This window comes from Trichechus manatus, unplaced genomic scaffold (assembly GCF_000243295.1).
Source record: "Trichechus manatus latirostris isolate Lorelei unplaced genomic scaffold, TriManLat1.0 scaffold00250, whole genome shotgun sequence".
NCBI lineage: Eukaryota > Metazoa > Chordata > Mammalia > Sirenia > Trichechidae > Trichechus > Trichechus manatus.
Window position 1 is genome coordinate 925,198 of NW_004444186.1, and position 24,572 is coordinate 949,769.

The 24,572-nt window shown below is 40.8% G+C and overlaps 1 protein-coding gene across 2 annotated transcripts in view; it reads right to left on the reverse strand.

The window, feature by feature from the left end:
* SNX27 (sorting nexin 27) overlaps positions 1 to 24,572 on the reverse strand; it is a 94,719-nt gene that overhangs the window by 25,306 nt on the left and 44,841 nt on the right. For both annotated transcript variants that reach the window (XM_004389535.2, XM_023724619.1), the window contains exon 3: positions 1,498 to 1,690. In XM_004389535.2, the coding sequence (XP_004389592.1) occupies positions 1,498 to 1,690 (193 nt within the window). The remainder of the gene's footprint in view (positions 1 to 1,497; positions 1,691 to 24,572) is intronic.

The window sequence follows — 24,572 nt, forward strand, 5'->3', positions numbered from 1 at the left end:
AAGACGCAGCTTGCTAAAAATATCACACATAGCCAAAGGAAGTTACTCAGGAAAAAAATTGTTTTAAACGTTCAGTAAATCTAACTTGGCAGTCTGTGGGGACGGTTAATAAGCCAGAACAATAGAGCGTGGGGGAAAGAGGCAGTGGAAGGGAAAGGTGAATCAGGAATAAACCAAATATAACATTGAAACAAAAAAGGAAAACCCTCATCTGGCCTAGAATAGGTCAACCGGGGAACCCTGAGCATTGAAAGCCACTCTGGAAAATACAGGTTAACCGGAGAACCCTGAGCACTGAAAGCCACTTTGGAAAACACAGGTAGGCAATTAAGTATTAGACTGAGTGTATCTTCTCATCTCACTGACTTCAGCTTCAAAATAACAATAACCCCCCTAAAAAAAAAAAGAAAGAAAAAGGGAGGGAGGAAAGCAGGCAAGGCAGGCAGTTAATCGTCCAAATCTAAGAAAGTTAATTTCCTGACACTCTCATGAGGATGGTAAATTACACTGAAGATTTTTACTTCCATTTGATTAAAAAATGTGTACCCTTTCTCATTTCCCAAGGGTGGTGTTTAGAGGCCATTCCACATTAGAAAAAAAGCTAAAAACGAATGAGAAGTTTCACTACCTTCTACGTGAGGGAAATGGTTTTTCTTCAGGGATAAGGCTCTCTATTGAAGTTTTTTTTTTTAAAAAAAAAAAAGTCAACTAGGTCAATTAGTTCTTATACAAGGACACAAAGACACAGAATAACCAAACAGCAGGTAAGACCATTATCCTACTAAACTAGTATTTTAAAGGAAAACCTATAAAGCAGCTAGCAAATTATGTAGCTATGATGTGGTGAGGCAAGGCCTTTTATCTAAGCCACAAGACGAGCTATCTTATTAGGAGATCTGTGTCATTTTCCTGCCATCTTAGGATAAACAAATGCTTCAGCATCCAACAAACTCCTGATGTACTGTTTGGAAGCTCCTAGAAAACAAGTACATTTCAACACTTCTTCCTATAACCTACTTAGACAAGGGGACTTTACATTTCCTACAACTCAGCAAACCTATCCAAGAAGACTTGTAAGGGGAATAAGGACTTTCTGTGTAGGGTATGCCAGTGAGCCGAGAGCCATTTTAATGAAAATGTCAAATACTATCCACTTAGTTCCGGAATCAATTCAGTATACTGGTGAGTGTATCTGTATGTGTTTACTGGCAAATAATACAACCCTATAAATAAAGGTCCTCAATGCATCCAAAACTAATCATGCATTTTTATGTTGTTGTTAAATGCCCAGTGAGCCAACAAAACATAGACTATTAATCACTGTACTGGACACTTCCCTCCAGGGCCTTCAAAGCTCAGATCACTAAACACCTGTATCAGAAACTTGACTTTCATTATACTGAGTTACAGGGAACTTAGCTCTGAAGTTTAGGAGTTACACTATGTACCTAGACCCTATGTCTACTCAGGACAGCAGAGTTTCATGGGCTGGCTTACCTTTTTCTAGATACTCTTCCAACCCCCGACGTCGGGCATCTAACTGCTGTTCTGATAATGAGAATGGCCATTTCCCCGGAAGTCGGGGGAAGGTAAAGTTGGCAAACTCCCTTTTCAGGTTCTGGTGTAGAATGGCAAACTCCCGGTACCGCTTAGAACACAGCTGCCTCCCTGCCATGTAAACGTTGTACACCTGGTGAAGGAGAAGAGCAAAGGAAAGTCTGCTTAGCACAGATGAAATCACAGAATCATCTGAAGTCAGGGTCAGGTGGGTGTCGGTTAGGTGGATTCTGCTGTGCACTTAACAGAGAACATGTTCAAGGTCACTTTAAGGAAGACTTACATTTAATAAACACGCCAGAAGACAGAAGCACAAAAGAAGGCTGTCTCCTTCTTGGAGGCATGATCTTCTTTTCACTATTAAAATGACCTCCAACACACTGTTTTAGGTATTTTCAAAGGCAATTACCAGTTTTTAAGGGTGGATTTTATTTTCAGAAAGTTGAAGTCATTCAAGGTCAAGATGAACGAACAAGTAAACAAACTTGGAGGAGGATGTAAAAAACCAGGGTTGATTATACAGCAACGTGAGTGATATTTGTACGTGGCCCAAACTGGCTCTAAACCCCAAAACCAAACCCACTGCCATCAGGTCAATTCCGACTCATAGTGACCCTACAGGACACAGCAGAACGTCCCCATAGGGTTTTCAAGGCTGTAAATCTTTACAGAAGCAGACTGCCACATCTGTCTCCCGCAGAGTGGCTGGTGGGTTCGAACCACCAACCTTTCAGTTGGCAGCTGAGCACTTAAAACGCTGTGCCACCATGGCCCCTAAATTGGCTCTCAAACTAATTCCAAAGAAAAGGTCTAAAAATATATTTGAGCAATAGTGACTTCTTAAAACACTGTTGTAAGAATATATATAACCCAACATTTGCCAATCCAACATTTTAATAGTGGCGTATTTGCAAATAGATCATTTTTGCAAAAATTCCTTTCCTGAAGTCAGATATCCCTAGTTTTGCTCTTTTCCCTTCAACCATTAAGACGAGGTCAACAATTAAAAAGTTGAAGAATACATGTACTCCAAGAACTCCTCTTAACAAGGAGTTAATAATCCTCATGAAGAAACGGGCAGAGGTTTTTGTTGAACACATGAATACATGTATATGCAATTTTTGAACACATGCCCTAATGAAAGGTAAGTGGTGGAACGAGTAATCAAAAAAAAAAAAAAAAAAAATCACATAATCCAAGTTGAAACAAAAAAAAAGAACAAGCAAAAATAAATGAACAAATAATCCAAGTTACTCTGTATTCTTAGAACATATCAAACAATGTAGAGATGGAAAAAGTAGCCCCCACGTCACACTGATTGGCCTAGCAAAAATCAATGCAGAATTTTAAATGTGCACAAAACAGATGATCTGCTCGTATAATCAAGACTCAATCACCACGTATGTACAGGCCACAGCCTTTCCTTCAAGCGCAAGAAGACTCTTTCCCATGCTGCTTTGATTTAGGGTGTGTGAATTAAATGCAAAAATAATTTATCCGTTTAAAACTCCTCTCCCACAACAACCTCCTATGACATCTCACCCGATTAAAATCTAAGTCCCTAATCACTATCAAACGCCCCCAGGGATGTGTAGGTCCTGATCACTGAGATTTCCCCCTGTGGTAGTTTACTGTGATGAATCGCACATATTAACAAGCACTCCATCACTGCCTTCCGAAGTACAAAACATAAACAGGAAAAAGGTCTCCCTCACAGCAGACCACACCTTCTCTTAAAGGCGAGCACTCTCAAGAGCTCCTAGTCAGTCAGTCTGGTCTTGGATACTTTTACTTCTCTCAAACTAAACTTACCAAATTTCCCGATAACATTACCATTCCTTTGCTTAAAAAGCAACTCCACAACCCTATTGGTGTTATAAAACCAGCTTGAGCTCCTTACACAAGGAAGAAAGAAAAGGAGGTAAAAACTAGCTAGTGGCATTGCTGGCTCAAAGATATTCCCAAACGTCTCTCTGCACGGAGTAGCAGAGTAGGTCTCTGACACTGCACAGGAAGACTGTGACTGTATTTCCTCACGGGTGACACCGTGGGCTCACCTAGGATAGAAAAAGCCCTACAACCTGCGAGGCCCTGGTGACAATTTCCACAAGAAGCCCTAAAAACAAATTCAACTTCTGGTTTCTAAATGGGGTATGGAGATTAACATCACACAGCCTCTCACACAACACCGCCTTTCATCTGTGAAGTAAAGGAACTGGATATACAGAAAGGATGCCTGACAGTTCGGTAATACTTTAATGCTGGGGTGGATGGCTTCCACAGGCATAAAAACTGCGCTTAACAAACAAGGAACACACAAAAAGGGATCACAGCAGTGGCTGCTTTTCCTTCACTTGGCCTTAAAACTAACCAAGATCTCTTACTTTTCATTTCCCTGGTTCAGTCACACTCCTTTCAAAAAGTAAGTGACCCACTTAGTCTGCTGAGGTGCTCTTCCTGAAAGTTACGAAGTGTCCATCATCTCCACAAGAAAATACATTTCTGGACTTGAAGGGGAGCATTATCACATAGGAACTAATGCATCACTGCATATCAAAGACAGACACAGCCAGGCAGTGCCGCTGGGACCGCCCCCCCGTAGTTTAAACCCCTGGATTGGCTGGCTCCTGGATGGAATCAGACGAAGTTAGTCTAGCTTACCTTTAAATATGACGACGGTTCATTCAATTTAATGATCACTGGTCATGTTCTTCTCCAACTGACCTTTTCCTACAAGACCTCTCAAGCTAGAATGTTGAGACCACAAAGCCCCCTTTCGAGGGTGACAAATTTCAGCACTGAGCACGGACCTGCTAAGTCAGGCCCCAATAAGAGAAAAAGGAGAAATTACAGGTGGAGAAAGTGAAAACCTTATTTGATTAGTGATCTATTTTTAATCTCTCTGGTTTCTACAAGCCAGAATTTCAGTATTTAGCTTCAAAATACTCTCTAAATCTCTCAGTACATACCTGTTGAAAACCCATGCCATCTCCCTCCCTCCCCTCCTGACTGAGTTCTGGGGAATGTATGACAGAAATGGGTAGCTGATGAATTCTCACAATGAACACAGACCACTCCAGGGAAGGCAATTCTAGCAGGATCTGGGCTGTCTATTCCATGTCAGGGAGCTTTGTTTTGTTGGTTCCTTAACTGCTACCCACACATTTCTTAAGGTGTTCCAATGACAACCTCTCATTCTACATAGGATCTAAATATTAAAATGTTCTCATTTTCTCAAACCTCTAGTAATCAGTAGAAACTGTGCTACTGAACACAAAATCTTAAGAGAACTTCCTTGAGATTTACCTAAAGCAAAAGCGATTAGAAGAAAGGTAGAATGAAGACCATTTGGCAACATCACCCAGGTGATGAACTGGTTCATGCTACTGATCTGGATAAATCGTCAATATACATAATGACCAACAAATTGTTTCCAATGCCATCTTGCCATTTAATCCTGTTTTTAGCTGAAAATTCATCTTTAAAAAGACAGGTTCTTTGCCACTCACTAGCTGCTTATAAAAGCAAAATGAGATAGCACTCTTAGCTTATTTCTGGGTGAAAACCATGAGGTTCTTAACTAAGGTAGCCTTCCCAACTGCCCGAGTATTTAGGCTCCTGCTTGGGAAGAAGAAAAGCATGAAAGCAACAACATGCTCTTAAATAACTTAGGTTTAGTATGTGTGTGTGTTTTCCCTAATGTGGACCTTATATGGCCTCTATTACTTTTCTTTTTCTTTGTTTGGACCTCACGTGCACAGAACTGGATTCATCATAATCCTTGGTTCATAACACAATCTCATTATGGCCAGATTTTTATTTGGATATTAAATTAGTTATCTTTTTAAATCATGTAAAAACCACCCAAAATGAAAGCTAAGATCTGGTAATACTAATTTCCAACCATAGTCCTACCTCCCGTATCTCCCTGCTTCCCTGACCCCAAACAATCACCATCCTGAATCACGTTCACGATTCCTTTGCTTTTCTTTTTATAGGTTTTTTTTTTGCATTTACATGTAAACCTTAATTTTTTAATTTTGTTTATTGTTGTAGTTTAAGTGAAAGTTTACATTTCAAGTTAGTCTCTCATACAAAAATTTATACATACACTGTTACGTGACTCTTAACTGCTCTCCCTATACTCTACAGCACACTCCTCCTTTCCACCCCTGATTTCCTGTGTCCATTCAACCAGCTCCTGACCCCTCTGCCTTCTCATCTCACCTCCGGACAGGAGCTGCCTGTTTACTCTCATGTATCTACTTGAGCTAAGAAACACACTCTTAACAAGTATCATTTTATGTCCCACAGTCCAGTCCAATCTTTGTCTAAAGAGCTGGCCTCAGAAATTGTTTTAGCTCTGGGCTGATAAGAGAATCCAGGGGCCATGCTTTCCGGGGTTCCTCCATTCTCAGTCAGACCATTAAGACTGGTCTTTTTACTAGAATTTGAGTTCTGTACCGCACTTTTCTCCTGCTCCGTCAGGGACTCTCTGTTGTGTTCCCTGTCAGGGCGGTTACTGGTGGTAGCCGGGCACCATTATTTTAATTTTTAAAATATTTTATAAAAAGAGCACCATGCTACATGACATCTTCTGGGACTTACTTTTTACACTTAATATTATATTACTAAGTCTCACTGACAATATCATATCTCTTTGTGGTTTCTTCCACTGTATACAACATTTTTTGCGTGTGAGTATATCAGTTTTTTTTTTTTTTTTAAATCTGTTCTCCCATTCATGGAATTTGGGTTGTCTCTTGGTTTTAGCTATTGTGAACAATGCTGCTATGAACACTTGTTCACGTCTCCTATTCCGTAAGAGATTTTAGGGTTACAAGCTATGTGAATATTCGCCGTCAAGAGATAATGTCAAACTGTAAGCTAAATTGGTTGCACCCATTTATACAAAAATTCTCTTAATTTGTGCCAGTGGAATGGGTGTGAAAAAATTTCTCACTGGGGTCTTAATTTACATTTCTGTAATACTAATTACAGGGTTGCTATGAGTCAAAATAGACTTGATGGCAATGGTTTGGGTTTTTTTTTGAATTACTAATGGTGTTGAACATTTTTTCAATGGATCTGGGTTTGTTTGTTTTTTTTTAAATTACTAATGCAAACACTGGTGACACAGTGGTTAAGAGTTTTGCTGCTAACCAAAAGGTTGGCAGTTCAAATCCACCAGGTGCTCCTTAGAAACCCTATGGGGCAGTTCTACTCTGTCCTATAGGGTCACTGTGAGTTGGAGCCCACTTGACGGCAACAGGTTTTGTTTTGTTTTGTTTTTTTCTTTTTAATGGTGTTGAACATCTTTTCCTGTATTTATTAGCCAAATGAAGTCCTCTTCTATAAAACACCTATTCACATGTTTTGTCCACTGTTATATTGAGTACTTTGTGCATTTTCTCATTGACTTGGAGAGTTCTTTACAAGATCTTTCTCATTTGCATGTATTACAAATATCTGGTCCTAGTTTGCTACTTGTGTTTTCACTGTTATTTAAAGTGTCTTTTGATTTTTAAAAAGTTCTTAACTTAAAAATCAACTTTTAATTGAGTTATCTGTAAATAAAAATACTCTGTTTTTACAGGACAATCTGGGAACTTCTGGGTGGTCTAAAATTAACCTCCCGCTGTAAACAACTAGAAAACTGGAAAAAATATAGGAAGTAACTATTTTCAGACATGGACAACAGGCAGATCAGAACTGTGATCCCTGAGAAAAGTGAAATAAACAAGATGAACCCTACCAGAACCTAGGCTTTCTGCCTGGAGGCAAATCCTGAACTGCAAGCTCAGAGAGGGGCATCCAAACAAAGTCCAGCAACTAGTCACTGAGATGAGACAGAGACAGAAGTTCAGGGAGGCCAAAGGAGCTAGAATTTGCAGGGCAGAATACCAAAGAGGAGGGAGCTAAGGAAAGAAAGCACTCCAAAATCTGCATAAGACCCCCTTGAGTTTCTACTGAATAACAATCCCGGAAAGAACTACCAGTGGGGTGGGGGTGGGGGGGGAGTTGTAAAAGGAACAAATCCCAGAGTTCACAAAGGGTCAGGAATCATTCAGCTTCCCTCCAGCCAGACTAGAGAGACCTCCCTGAATTTACATGGCATTCAGGAGGGAACTCCAAAGGGAATACAATTTAGGAGTGGGGCTAAATTAGCTTTAGAGTAAAAGCTACTCTAAAAATACCCTAGAAGAGCTTAAAAACAAACTTCAAAAAGATCCAAGTAATTTGGAAGTAACTTAACTGCATGCCAGAAAAAGTTTAACACTCTTTAAAAGAATATAACAAAATACTTGCACCCAATAACATAAAATTCACAATGCACAGTATCCAACCAAAAATTACTAGACATAAAAAGAATCATGAAAATTTGACCCATAACCAAGAAAAAAATCAGTCAGTAGAAAGAGACCCAGTAATGACAGGGACAAAGAATTAGCAGACGAGGGCATTAAGCAGCTATCATTGGCTGCTTCTGCTTTAGTTTAAGATTTAGGAATCTGTAAGAACAGTGCTCCCAACAGAGACACATGGAGAGTTCCCACTCACTTCTAAGCCTTTTCCATGGTCCTACACTGTGCTCATGAGAAAGACTGGGGTCAGGGCAGGAAAGCAGCCATAGTCTCCCTTGGTATCCCAGGTTTGCAGGAGGTGACCGACAACCATTAGAGGGCAGACAATGCCCCACCCACTTCCCCCAGACCCTTCTTTTCTAAGCAAAAGCCTTAAGCAGTTTGGGGATGAGCAGCAAACCCTCTCACCTAGAGGGCACAAGGATCCACTACTTTGGGGAAGAGGTAGGAAACCATCTTGGGTCCAGGTTCCTATTGCTGCTAAAGTTAGGGAGGGATAGAAAACTCCTTCCCAAGACCAATCACAGACACAAGGCAGAGTTTAGCTGAGATGAGGAGGAAGGGTACGAAAACTAAAGCCTCAGTCCCGAGATTCAGGCACACAGACCCTGCTTAAGACTGAGGCTGGACCAGACAGCATAGAATCCATCTACCTCCACCACGAGTCTAGCACCAAGTAAAAAGCAAGAGCAACCTACCACTGGAGGAGGGGCAAGAGTGTGAAGAGAGAATCTGTCTGTGGTGTAGGCATGCAGAGATGGTTGAAAGCTTGGTGGGGGAAGGGTGGCGGGGAGGAACACTGAGGAAAAACCCTCTAGAACTGCAGCCCCTACTCTAAGCACAAGGTAACAGCAGCCCATTGCTAGAGGAATTTGAAGCCTATGGCACAATAAAAGTAACGACAGCCACAACAAGACCCAACCCCAGTTTATCAACTCTGGACTAGACTGACTCCATTCCCTAACAGAAGATGAAGCTTGCTCATTTCCAAATGCAAATACTATTTACCTCAGACTCTACTACTCTTCTACACACGATGCTTGACATTTAATCAAATATTACAAGACAAAAAAGCAAGAAATAAAAACAGCCCACTGTCAAAAGATAAAGCATCCTCAGAGATGACTCAGATGTTAGAACTATAACACAGGAACTTTAAAATAATTATGGTTAATATGTTAAAGAAACTAGTGGACTGCAGGTACTCCTCATATATTAATATAGACAACAGAGCACACAAGGGGCATAGTCAGGGAAAACTCTGAGACATAACCAAACACCTTGCAGGATGAAGTTCCTAGGCACAAAGGCAAAGGACCATAGACTTGGGGGACACCTACATCAATTGGCAAAACACAGTTCATGAAGACAATGTTCTGCATCCTACTCTGGTAGCATCTGGGGTTTTAAAAGCTTGACAGTGGGCATCTAAGATACAACCACTGTTCTCTTCCTGTCCAGAGCAAAGGAGAGTGAAGAAAACCAAAGACTCAAGGGATCAATTAGTCCAAAGGGCTAATGAACCACAGCCAATATGGCACTGAGACCAGAAGAACTAGATGGTGCCCAGCTACCACTACTGACGGCTCTAACTGGGATCACAACAGAGGGTGCCAGACAGAGCAGGAGAAAAATGTAGAACAAAAATCAAATTCAAGCAGCCATCTAAGATACTCTACTGGTCTCACCCTTTTGGGAGCAAAGGAGAATGAAGAAAACAAGATACAAGGGAAAGATCAGTCCAAAGGACTAATGGACTACAACTACCACAGCCTCCACCAGACTGAGTCCAGTACAACTAGATGGTGCCCAGCTATCACCACTGACTGCTCTGACAGGGATCACAACAGAAGATCCCAGACAGAGCTGGAGAAAAATGTAGAACAAAATTCTAACTCACACACACACAAAAAAAGACCAGACTTACTGGCCTGACAGAGACTGGAGAAACCCTAAGAGTATGGTCCCTGGACACTCTTTTAGCTCAGTACTGAAGTCACTCCTGAGGTTCACACTTCAGCCAAAGATTAGACAGGCCCACAGGACAAAACGAGACTAAAGGAGCACACCAGCCCAGGGGCAAGGACTAGAAGGCAGGAGGGGACAGGAAAGCTGGTAATAGGGAACCCAAGGTCAAGAAGGGAGAGTGTTGACATGTCATGGGGTTGTTAACCAATATCACAAAATAATATGCACATGAACTATTAAATGAGAAACTATTTGTTCTGTAAACCTTCATCTAAAGTACGATAAAAAAAAATGTTTTTTAAATCAAACTCACAAAAAAGACCAGAGTTATGGGTCTGACAGACTGCAGGAACCCCTGAGATTATGGCCCTAAGACACCCTTCTGACCTGGAACTGAAGCCATTCTCGGAAACCACCTTCCAGTCAAACAACAGAAAAGCCCATAAAATAAACAATAACACCCGAGAAGAATGTGCTCCTTAGAACAATCAATTATACAAGATCAAAAGGGCAGTATTTGCCCAAAAGCAAGTATGAGAAAGCAGGAAGGGGTAGAAAATCAGGTCAAAAGGAAACAGGGAACCCAGGGCGGAAATGGAAAGAGTGCTGACACATTGTGGGGAATGAAATCAAGGCCATGAAACACTGTATGTGCCAACTATCAAATGGGAATCTAATCTGCTCTGTAAACGGTCACCTAATGCACAATTAAAAAGAATCTAGTGGAAAAGTGGATGTGTGAATTTCAGGATGAAATTATATATGAAAACTATAAGAAAAACATCAAATGGAGATGAAAGAAACAAAAAAGCATTCTCATATGGGCACATCAGTAGACTGGACACAACTGAGGAGAAAATCAGTTGAAGGCAGATCAACAGAAATTATCCACACTGAAACAAAAAGAGAAAAAAGGAGTTAAAAAAAGAATTAAAAACAGAACAGAGCATCCAAAGGCTAGAGAACATTATCAAACAGTTTAACATACATGTATTTGGACTCTCAAAAGAAGAGAGGAAAAACGGTGCAGAAGAAATATTTCAAGACACACTAGCTGAGAATTTTCCAAAAATAAAAAATAGCAAACCACAGATCCATAAAGGTCAAAGAACCCCAAGCAGTATTAAATACCAAAAAAACACACACTTAGACACAGATAGCCAGAGAGGGTTAAAACATTACATAGAGAGGAGTAAAAATTAAAAGGAACAGAGTTCTCATCAGAAACTATGCAAGCTAGAAGGCTAGAATGACATTTTTACAGCACTGAAAGAAAACTACCAATCCAGAATTCTCTACCCCGTAAACATATCTTTCAAACATAAAGGTGACATAAAGACTTTTTCAGAACAATAAAAGCTAAAACAATTCATTGCCAGCAGACTTGCACTGACAGAAATATTAGCAGAATTTCTTGAGGCAGAAGGGATATGATACCAGATGGAAACTGCATTTATTCAAAGGAATGAAGAGCACCAGAAATGTTAAATACGTGACTGTCATGGTTTGAATTATGTCCCCCAAAAAATGTGTGTATCAATTTGGCTAGGCCATGATTCCTGGTACTGTGATTTTCCTGTATGTTGTAAACCTGCCTCTATGATGTTAATGAGGGAGGATGGGTGACAGTTGTGTTAGTAAGGCAGGACCTGATCTACAAGACTAGATTGTGTCCTGAGGCAATCTCCTGAGATGTAAAAGAGAGAAGTGAGCAGTGAGACAGGGGGACCTCATACCATCAAGAAAGCAGTGCTGGGAGTACAGCACGTCCTTTGGACAGGGGTCCCTGTGCCGAGAAGCTCCTAGTCTGGGGGAACACTGATGAGAAGGCCGACAGAGAGAAAGCCTTCCCCTGGAGCTGATGCCCTGAATTTGGACTTTCACCCTACTTTGACTACGAGGAAATAAACTTATTTTCATTAAAACCATCCACTTGGGGTACTTCTGTAGTAGCAGTACTAGATGACTAAGACAGTGATTAAGTATAAAAGAACTCTTTGTTTTTAGTATCTTTTAAAGATAATTATTTAAAGCAAAAATAACAAGGTATCACGGAGTTTATTACACATATAGAAGAAATGTATAACAACAACAGCACAAATGATAGGGGAAATGAAATATTCTGCTGTAAGATTGTTATACTATATGTGAAGTGATATTATACTATTTAATAATACATTATGGACTCATTGTACATCACAGACTCAAACATAGTAACAATCGTTAAAATGGTGCAGGGCCAGGCAATGTTTCACTCTGTTATACATAAGGTCACCCTGAATCAAGGCCGACTTGACTGAAACTAACAATGCAATATCTATTACATATAGATATACTGCAAACCTAGATCAACCCTAAGAAAATAAAACAAGTTACAGTAAATAAAAAATAAAATCGGTTTCCATCGAGTCAGTTACAACTCATGGCAACCCTATGTATATCAGAGAAGAACTGTGCTTCTTGAGGTTTTCAATGGCTGATTTTTCCGAAGTAGATAGCCAGGTCTTTCTTCCAAGGCACCTCTGAATGGACTCAAACTGCCAACCTCGCGGTTAGCAGCCAAGCACATTAACCATTTGCACCACCCAATGAAACAGCGGCGATAAAAGGAATCATTTAAAAAAATACTCTATTAATCCAAAAGAAGGCAGAAAAATGGAACAAATAACACGAGAAAGAACAAGCTGGTAGATATAAACCCTACTATATCAATAATTATTCATAATGTAAGCAGTCTACACACTCCAAATAAAAAACCAAGACTGTCTACAAGAAACTCACTTTGAATATAAATATATAGATAGGTTAAAAGTAAAAGGATGGAAAATATATATAATAAAACTAACCAAAAGTAAGCTGAAGTGACTATATGTTAATATCAGATAAAGGCTTCAGAACAAAGAATGTGAGCAGGGACAAGAGGGATATTTCATAATATTAAAGGAGACAATTCATCAAGAACATATAACATTTTCCATATACTTAAAAAAAACTGATAAAACTAGAGAGTCTGCCTTCAGGCAAACCCCCCTACAGACAAACACTCCCACTGATAACATCTACAAACTTTGGACAAAATACAAAAAGTCAACTACCCGAGGATTCTGAAGGGTACACAAGTGGGGGCAGGAGGGCTTTCCCGCATTTGGAGGGTTTTGCCATGATGGTGGGCAGTCACACAGTGGCACAGCTCAAGCAACTAAAACTCCGACAGAACCCCTGTCATCATTCTGGCTAGAAGAAACAGGGAAAGAATTCTGGGCAACCAACCGTGGCTGTGAACAGAGTAAGTGATGGAAACCCAGAGAGGAGAAAGCCAGAGAAGATCCCTTAATCACTATGAGTCAGAATCGACTTGATGGCAAAGGGTTTGGTTTTTTGGTTTTGTATCTCAGGCTACTCCCTGGACAATATAACACGGGACAGACTCAGCAGCACAGCAAAGGCTGAAAGAATTAAACTGAGACTTCAAGTATGACTCACAGAAGGTGACACAGCTTACAGCTAACTGTCAGATAAAACACAAACATCAACATTCCTCAGAAGAATATTACAGAACTCAGTCTACACAACATAACAGTCACAATATGTAGGATACGATCCAAAATTACTTGATATATAAAGAACCAGGACAGCCACAATAATTAACAAGAGACACACAGACCAATGGAACCGAACTGAGAACCCAGATGTAAATTCATCCATCTATGGGCAGCTGGTATTTGTCAAAGGGTCAAAGTCCACTAAATGGAGAAAAGAGTCTTATGAACAAATGCTGCTGGCTTAACTGGATGTCCATATGTAAAAAAATGAAACAGGATCCATACCTCCCACAACACACAAAAAACTAACTCAAAATGCATTAAAGACTTAAATATAAAATAAAAAATGATAAAGATCATGAAAGAAAAAACAGCGACAATGCTAGGAGTCCTAATACATGGCATAAACAGAATACAAACCATAAGTAACAATGCACAAACACCAGAAGATAAACTTGAAAGCTTGGAGCTCCTGAAAATTAAACACGCTCATCCAAGACTTCACCAAAGGGTAAGAAGAGAACCTACAGCCTGGGAAAAAAATCTTGGCTACGCCATATCTTACAAGGGTCTAATCTCCATGATCTACAAAATACTTCAAAAACTCAACAACAAAAAGGCAAAAAATTCAATTAAAAAATGGGCAAAGGATATGAACAGATACTTCACCAAAGAAGACATTCTCGGCAGCTAGCAGACACGTGAAGAAAAGCTCATGATCGTTAGCCGTTATTATTCTTCTTCTTAGGTGCCATCGAGTCGGTTCTGACTCATAGCAACCCTACGTACAAGAGTTCTGCCCGGTCCTGTGTCATCCTCACAATTGTTATGTTTGAGCCCATTGTTGCAGCCACTGTGTCAATCCGTCCTGTTGAGGGTCTTTATCTTTTTCGGTGACTCTCTACTTTACAAAGCATGATGTGTTTCTCTAGGGACTGATCCCTCCTGATAACATGTCCAAAGTATGTGAGATGAAGTCTCATCATCCTTGCTTCTAACGAGCATTCTGGCTGTACTTCTTCCAAGACAGATTTGTTCATTCTTCTGGCAGTCCGTGGTATATTCAGTATTCTTCACCAACACCGTAATTCAAAGAACTAACTCTTCTTCCATCTTCCTTATTTACTGTCCAGCTTTGGCATGCGTATGAGGCTACTGAAGATATCATGGCTGGGGCCAGGTGCACCTTGGTCCTCAATGTGACATCTTTGCTTTTTAACACTTTAAAGAGGTCTTTTGCAGCAGATTTGCCTGATGAAACACATCATTTGATTTCTTAACTGCTACTTCCATGGGCGTTGATTGTGAATCCAAGTAAAATGAAATCCTTGACAACTTCAATAATTTCTCCATTTATCATGATGTTGCTATTGGTCCAGTTGTAAGGATTTTCATTTTATGTTGAAGTGTAATCCACACAGAAGGCTGTAGTTTTTGATCTTCATCAAGTAAGTGCGTCAAGTCCTCTTCGCTTTCTGCAAGCAAGGTTGTGTCATCTGCATAATGCAGGTTGTTAATGAGTCTTCCTCCAATACTGATGCTGCGTTCTTCTTCATATAGTCCAGTTTGTCAGATTATTTGCTCAGCATATACTGAGTAAGTACTGTGAAAATATACAACCCTGACACATACCTTTCTTGGCTTTAAACTATGCAGAATCCCCTTGTTCTGTTCAAATGACTGCCTCTTGGTCTATGTACAGGTTCCTCGTGAGCACAATTAAGTGTTCTGGAATTTCCATGGTTCGCAATGTTGTTCGTAATATGTTATGAACCACACAGTCGAATGCCTTGGCATAGTCAATAAAACATGGGTAAGCATCTTTCTAGTATTCTCTGCTTTCAGCCAAGATCCATCTGATATTAGCAATGATATCTCTCATTCCACAACCTCTTCTGAAACCGGCTCGAATATCTGGTAGTTCCCTATCAATGTACTATTCAATCGTTTTTCCATGATCTTCAGCAAAATTTTACTTGTATGTTATATTAATGACATTGTTCGATAATTTCTGCTTTCTGCTGGATCATCTTTCTTTGGAATGAGCATAAATATGGACCTCTTCCAGACGGCTGGCCAGGTAGCTGTCTCCCAAATTTCTTGGCATAGACGAATGAGCACTTCCAGTGCTGCATCCATTTGTTGAAACATCTCAATTGGTATTCTGTCAACTACTGAAGCCTTGTTTTTCTCCAATGCCTTCAGTGCAGCTTGGACTTTTTCCTTCAGTACCAATGGTTCTTGATCATAAGCTACCTTCTGAAATGGTTGAATGTCAATCAATTCTTTTTGGTACAGTGACTCTGCGTATTCCATTTCTTTTGATGTTTCCTGCACTGTTTAATATTTTCCTCATAGACTCCTTCAATACTGCAACTCGAGGCCATTAAAACTCATTGCTGTAGAGTCAATTCTGACTCATAGCGACCCTATAAGACAGAGTACAACTGCCCCATACAGTTTCCAAGGAAAGGCTGGTGGATTTGAACTGCTGACCTTTTGGTTAGCAGCTGATCTCTTAACCACTGTGCCACCAGGGCCACAAGGCCATTAGAAAATGCAAATCTAAACTATAATGATACCATCTCCCCCGGACAATACTGGCACTAATAAAAAATAATAATAATAAATGTTGAACAGGTTGTTGGGAAATTGGAAATCTTATGCACTGCTGGTGGGAATGCAAAATGGTACAAACACTATGGAAAATGATATGGCACCTCCTTAAAAAGCCAGAAATAGAAATACCATATGATCCATATATCCTAGAGAAATAGGCGCTGTCACATATACAGACATATACACACCCATGTTCACTGCAGCCCTCTTCACAACAGCCAAAAGATGGAAACAACCTAAGTGCCCATCAACAGATGAGTGGATAAACAAATTATGGTACACACATATAATGGAACATTATGCAACAATAAAGAACAATGATGAATCTGCAAAACACCTCACAACATGGATGAATACAGAGGGTATTAACGCTGAGTGAAAAAAGTCAATCAAAAGAGACAAATATTGTATTAGACCACTATTATAAAACCTCAAGAAAAGGTTTACACACAGGAAAAAAATAATCTTTCATGGTTACAAAGGACTGGCAGGGGAAATCACTAACTACATAGTAGACAAGTGTCAACCCTAGCGAAGGGAAAGACAACACACAATATAGGGGAAGTCAGCATAATGTGTCCAAGGCAAAGTCATAGAAGCTTCCTAGACACATCCGGACACCTTAAGGGACTGAGCTGTTGGGGCTAAGGGCCAGGGACCATAGTCTCGGGAGAAATCTAGGTGAATTGGCATAACATAGTTCATAAAGAAAATGTTCTACATTCTACTCTGGTGAGTAGCATCTGCGGTCTTAAAAGCTTGTGAGCACAATACAGGGGAAACTAACACAACCTATACAAGGAAAGGTCATGGAGGCCCCATGGACACATCCAAACTCCCCGAGGGACTGAGTTGCTGGACGGAGGGCTCTGGGGACCATGGTCTCGGGGAACATCTAGCTCAATTGGCATGACACTACATATAAAGATAATGCTCTACATTCTACCCTGGTGAGTAGTGTCTGGGGTCTTAAAAGCCTGTGAGCGGCCATCTAAGATACTCCACTTGTCTCATCTCTTCGGGAGCAAGTGAGAATGAAGAGAACAGGATACAAGGAAAAGATTAGTCCAAAGGACTAATTGTCCACGGCTACCAAGACCTTCACCGGACTGAGTCCAGTACAGCTAGATGGTGCCCGGCTACCACCGCTGACTGCTCTGACCAGGATCACAACAGAGGGTTCTGGACAGAGCTGGAGAAGGATGTAGAGCATAATTCTAACTCACAAAAAAAAAAAAAAAGACCAGATTTACTGGCCTAAAGGAGACTGGAGAAACCCTGAGAGCATGGCCCCCAGACACCCTTTTAGCTCAGTGGTGAAGCTACCTTCGAGGTTCACTGTTCAGCCTGAGAATGGACAGCCCAGTAAAACCATGAGAGTAACGAGGTACAGGAGTCCAGTGACAAGGCCCAGAAGGCAGAAGGGGAGTAGGAAGCTGATGATAGGGAACACAAAGTAGAATAAGGATATTGTTGATGTGTTGTGAGATTGTTAACCATTGTCATAGGGCAACATTTGTAGTAACTGTTAAATGGGAGACTATTTTGTCCTGTAAGCCTTCATCTTAAGTGAGAATAACAGCACAATTAGAAGAGCGTAGTCAATGTCACTTAAATGTGTACGTAAAAAAAATTTTTGAAATGGCGTATCTTTGGCTATGTGTATTTTCACCAAAAAAAAAAAAGAAAACAAAGTTGAGAATTTAGAGGGTTAAAATGTTGTGGGGTTGTTAACCAATGTCATAAAACAGCATGTGTGTTACTGTTACATGAGAAACTATCTGTTCTGTAAGCCTTCACCTGAAGTACAATAAAACATTAAAAAAAAAAAAAAAAAAAAAAAAAAAGCTTGTGAGCAGCCATCTAAGATACATCTACTGGTCCCGTCCTGTCCAGAGCAAAGGAGAATGAAGAAAACCAAGGACACAAGGAAAATATTAGCCCGAATGACTAAAGGACCACATGAACTACAGCCTCCACCAGCCTGAATCCAGAAGAAATACATGGTGCCCGGCTACCACCACCAACTGCTCTGACCGGGATCACAATAGAGAGTCTCGAACAGAGCAGGAGAAAAATATAGAACAAAACTCAAATTCACAGAAAAAGACCAGATTTACTGGTCTAACAGAGCCTGGAGGAACCCATAAGACTATGGCCTCCAGACACCCTGCTAACTCAGAACCGAAGCCACTCCTGAAGGCCACTTTTCAGAAAAAGATTAGACAGGCTTATAAAACAAACAATAACATGTGAGGAATGTGCTTCTTAGTTCAATCAAATATACGAGACCGAATGAGCAACTCCTGCCCAAAAATAAGACGAGAAGGCAGGAAGAGAAAGGAAAACTGGACGAATGGACACAGGGAACCCAGGCTGGAAAGGGGGAGAGTGCTGCCACATTGAAGGGACTGCAACCAATGTCACAGAACAATTTGTGTATAAATTTTGAGTGAGAAACTAACTTGTGCTATAAACTCACTGAAACCACAATTAAAAAAAAAAATCAGGAGAATATGACTCATTCTCAAGAAAAAAGATATTCAACAGAAGACAATTCCAAAATGGCACAGATGCTGGAATTTTCAGATAAGTAATCAATAGGACAGAATAGAGTCCAGAAACAGAAACATATACATGTGGTCAACTGAGTTTCAACAATAGTGCCAAGGTAATTCAACGGGGGAAGGACATTCTTTTTAATACATGTTGCTGGAACAACTAGATATCCATATGTTTTAAAAAAGAATAAGAACCTTGACCCTTATATCATACAATATACCAAAATTAACTCAAAATGGATCACAAGCCTAAACATTAAGAACCAAAGCTATGGTAGAGCCACTCTGGAAAACAGTTTGGCAGTTCCTCAAAAGGTTAAACACAGAGTTAACATATGATCCAGCAGTTCCACGCTTACGTCTCCGTATATACCCAAAAGGAATGAAAAAAAGTGTCCAAACAAAAGCTTGTACACGATGTTCATGGCAGCATTATTCATAATAACTAAAAAGTGGAAACAACTCAAAGGCCCATCAACTGAAGACTGGATGAATAAAGTGCGGCATATCCATACAATGGAATATTATTCAGCAATAAAAAGGAATGAGGTGACTTTTTGATTCAAAATGGTGGCCTAGTCAGACACACCATGCTGTCTCTCTATAGCAAAGACCCAGGAAACAAAGTAAAACAGGTACAGATGACAACCCTGAAGCTGAGCATCAAATGAAAGGATACAGAATTAGATCAAACACTGACTGGAAAAAGAAACTGAATGACAGTAATGACAGGGAGAGAAACGGAGGAGAAGTGCCCTGCCAGACAGCCCGGCACAGCGAGGCCATTTTGAAACCAAGCCAGCAGCAACCCTGGGTGAGGAGCACAGGAAGACAACATCACAAACTCGCAACAGGAGACAGAGAAAGTGTGTCCACATACCCGGAGAGAAGCAAGGTGAGCAGGACACCAACTGGAGCTAAGGAAGGAAAGTCAAGGAAGGAGGACGAGATCCTCATGGATCCCAGTGTACACCAAGCCAGGACCCAGAGACAGGGTGACTCTCCAGTAGCAATACCTGACTGGTGGGGTGAGTGGCGAGGACGGAGCGATAGACGAACTCTTCCCCCTTTATCTCTCCCCATTCCCTGGCCATCTGTCCCACCCTTCCTTTGCCGGAGAGAGTACCTGTGCAACCCCTGGACACCCACCCTACTCCTTCCCTGCCAGAGAGCGTACCTGCATGACCCCCAGCCACCTGCACCACCCCTCCCTGTCACAGAGAGCACCTGTGTGCCTCCCTGGCTGATCGCCCCACTCCCCCCGACAGAGGAAGTCTCAGTACCCCCCAGATGTCCACCTTGCTCTTTGCCAGTCGCCTGCCCACCTGGTGAGCACCTGTGAGCATTCCCATAATGCTGGGTAGTATGCGCCCAGTATGCCCTCAGCTGTCTCACACGGACAGTGAACAGTGACAAGGGGCTGCCCTGCCCGCAGCTGCCCCATCCAACTGGGGGCAAGAAGTGAATGCCACCGTGCTGCCAGAACGAGCCATCACGGAAGCACACCTGACCTGTCCGCACTGATAAATCAACACAAAACAAAATCATAAATAAATAAGACACTTTAACGCCTCCGAGACCGCAGGCAATATCAAGTCATATAAAGAAACAACACAGATGGCTCAAACAAGGAACCTAAATAAAGGAGCAGAAAATCTTCCCGAGGAAGAGATGGTAAAGGAACTGCCTGATAAGGAACCCAAAAGACTTACATAGGGAGGCAGAGCTAACGTGGCGTTACAGACGGAAGCACCACACCATCCCTCTGCAGCGAAGACCCAAACAACCCAGTAAAATGGACACAAATGTCAATCCTGGAACCCTAAGTACCAAATGAAGGAATAAAGAACTTGGTCCAGCACTGAATGGAATAAGAAACTAACAGAGAACAGAGAATGCGGAGAGCTACGGAGTGGAGGTCCACCTCGCCCCCACCAGCCGGCCCCTTCAGCACCATTTGTTTGTTTGGTTTGTATTTTTGTTTGTTTTTTGAGTTTGTGTTTTTTGTTTGTTTGTTTCTTGATAGTGGGGTTTTTTTCTTTGTTTTTTTTTTATGGGGGGGGGTGCTTTTCTGTTGTTGTTTCTCTCTCTCTTTCCCTTCCTTCCTTTCCTTTCTCCCGCCCAGCTACCCTGTGTGCCACCCCCTCCCCTTCTTGACAAGTTATGATTTCTTGGTTTGTTTGCTTTGTTCTTTTTCTTTTCTTCTTTTTTTTCTGTTTCTTCTCTCTCTCTCTCCTTTCCTTCCTTTTCTTCCTCCCGCCCACTGAGCCCTGTGTACTGCCCCCATCCTTTCTGGACAGGCCGTGCTGCACAGCTCAGCTGGAAAGTCACTGCGCTCGGCCTCCCTGGGTCTGCACAACCATCACTAACCAGCTACTTCAGCACCATTTTATTTTTTTTTATTTTTATTTTTTTTAATTACTGTTCCTTCTCTCTCTCCCTTCCTTCCTTCCTTTCCACCCATCCACCTAGCCCCGGGCACTGCCCCCAACTTCTTGGTGTGTTGAGCTATATCACTCAGCTGGAGAGCCTCTGGCACACAGCATTCCCAGGTCTGTACCACCACCACAGGCCAGCTCCCTCAGTGCCACGTTTCTGTTTTATCTTCACCCTTCTCCTTTTCTTTTTGCCTCACATCCAGGCCCTGTGCTGCCACCGCCCCTTCCTGGCAGGCTGTGCCATGCCACCCAGCGAGACAGGCATCAGCTCACTGCCACCCCAATTCCACACTGGCCCAATGGCCAGCACCCCCATCACTAAATATACGTTGTTGTTGTTTTTATTTATGTTTGTTTGATTGTTGGTTTCTTCTCTCTCTTTCCCCTTTCCTTTCCTTTCTCTAGCCCACCTAGCCTCATGCACCACCCACGCCACTTCTCGACAGGCTGAGCTACACCGCTTGGCTAGACAGCAATCAGCACACGGCCTCCCTGGGTCTGTCCTGCCCCCACCTGCTGAATTCTACCGCATCATCAATTTATTTAGTGTTTCTTATTTATTTATTTTTTACTTCATTTTTTGCTTTTTTACATTTTTTTGCCTTTGTTTCTCTGTCTTCCTTCTCTTCTTTCACCCACCCACTTAGCTCTGCACATCACATCCACTCCTTTCCCTCCTGCCTATATGAACCGTGCACCAAGTGTCACGCCCCCAAGTGATACCAAAGTGGTCCCCTGGACCCTGTCCTGCACTGCCCACCAGCCCTGCCCCATCACCTACAGTTTGTGCCGCAAACTACACATCCCCATCCCTCCACCCCCACTGGACCTGCCCTGCTGCACCACAGCTGAGTGACCAGCCCTGCTCACCTGGACAAGGTGGTGAGAAGAATCGTGCCCACAGGTGAGCAAATAATAAAACATAACAAGCCTGCCTGCCCAGATATAACCAAATAAAATTAAAAAGCAGTATGAAACAATCAAATCTACAATCAATCAACAAAGAAAATAATTCCTGAATGTCCTGGAGACAATAAACCATATCAAAACGTACAAAAAAAGCAGGAGAGGAGGGCTCCAGAAAGCGACCAAAATAAAACACCAGATGCCTTCCCGCTAGCAAAAAGGCACTGGAACTACCTGATAGAGAATTCATAACTCTAACATTCAGGGTTCTCCAACAGATTAAGGAAAATGCAGACAAAAATAAGGAAAAAATAAGACAAAATCATGGAAAAGGCAGAAAAACGATGGAAGAAATCAGGAAAACAATACAGAACAAAATGTCAAAATAAATAAACAACTGAAAATCATACAAACAAAGCAATTAGAAATTCAAAAGGTACACAACAGGATTTCAGAAACGGACAGTGCAATAGAAGGATTTAGGAAAAAATCTGAAACAATGGGAGACAGGATCAGTGAAATCGAAGACAAATCCTTGGCTACCACTTTGAGGAAAAATCAGAGAAAAGAATGAAGAAAAATGAAGAAACCCTGAGAACAAAGTGGGATACAATCAAAAGCAAAACTTTACGTGTGATCGGAGCTCCAGAATAGAGGGAGAAAACGGAAAACACAAAGAGGATCATTGAAGATTTGCTGATAGAAAACTTCCCTAGTATCATGAAAGACGAAAAGCCAACTATCCAAGAAGCTCAACAAATCTCATATATGAAAGACCCCAAAAGAAAAACAGCAAGACATACCATAATCACACGTGCTAAAACCAAAGACAAAGAAAGAACCCTGAGAGCAGCTTGAGAAAAATAAAAACTCACATACAAAGGGGAAACCATAAGACTAAGCTCTGATTACTCGGCAGAAAGCATGCAAGCAAGAAGGCAATGGGGTGACATATGTAAAATCTTAAAAAAAAAAAAAAACTGCCAACCGAGGATAATACATCCTGCAAAACTCTTGCTCAAATATGATGGGGAAATTAGGACATTGCCAGATAATCAGAAATTAAGAGAAGACGTAAAAACCAACTCAAACTTACAAAAATTACTAAAGGGAGTCCTTTGTTAGAGAACCAACATCAGACAACAACCTAAACCTAGCACATAAAGCAGCATTAGCCAGACACCAAATCAGATAATGAACTCTCAAGGATAAAAGAAAACTAAAACATTTACAACAGGGAACTAGTGACATCAGTCTGTAAATGACAACATCAGAAAAATTAAAGGGGGAATAAACGGTGTAGGTATAGAACTTTCAAATGGAGAGGAAGTCAAGGCGTTATCAAGTAATAAAAGACTGGCTTAAACTTAGGAAGATAGGGGTAAATTTCAAGGTAACCACAAAGAAAGCTAACAAACCTACTCAACAAAATAAAGAAAACAAAGTCTCAGTAAACACCAAATCTACAAAAACGAAAGAAACAGGAAAAATCCACAAACAAAAGGAATTCAGCATAGAAGAGTGAGAGGAACAAAGAAAACGTCAGCATCACAAAAAAAAGCACTACAAATTCACAGCAGTACTCACACCTATCAATAATCACACTGAACATAAATGGCTTAAATGTACCTATAAAGACACAGAGAGTGATAGATACATATAAAAAAAAAAATCAATATGCTGTCTACAAGAGACACACCTTAGAAACAAAGACAAGAATTTATTTAAAATCAAAGAATGGAAAAAAATATACCAAGCAAACAGCTACCAAAAAAGAGTGGAGTGGCAATACTAATTTCAGATAAAATAGACTTTAAAACAAAATCTACTATAAAAGACAAAGAAGGGTATTATATAATGATTAAAGGGACAAGCCACCATGAAGACATAACCATAATAAATATCTACATACCCAATGACAGGGCTCCAAAATATATAAAACAAATGCTAACAGCACTGAAAAGAGAAACTGACAGTTCCACAATAATAGTAGGAGACTTCAACACATCATTCTTGGTAAGGGACAGAACAACCAGAATGAAACTTAACCAAGATACAGAAGATCTAAAGGCCACAATCAACCAACCTGACTCACAGACATATACAGAACTGCAGCAAAGTACACATTCTTTTCCAACGCACATGAAATGTTCTCTAGAACAGACCACATCTTAGGCCACAAAATAATCCTCAACAAAAACCAAAACACTGAGATAATACAAAGCATCTTCTCTGATCACAACTTCATCAAAGTAGAAATAAATAACAGGAAGAGCAAGGAAAAAAATCAAAGACGTGGAAAACGAATAACATGCTACTTAAAAACCACTGAGTAATAGAAGAAATCAGACGGAATAAAAATATTCCTAGAATCAGACAAGAATGAAAACATATCATACCAAAACCTTTGGGAAACAGCAAAGGCAGTGCTCAGAGGTCAATTTATAGCAACAGAAGCACATAAAAAGAAAGGGACAAATGCAAAACATTAGCTACACAACTCAAACAAATAGAAAGAGAGAAGCAAAAGAAGCCTACAGTCACCAGAAGAAAGGAAATAATAAAGATCAGAGCAGAAATAAATGAAATAGAGAACAGAAAAACAATAGAAAGAAT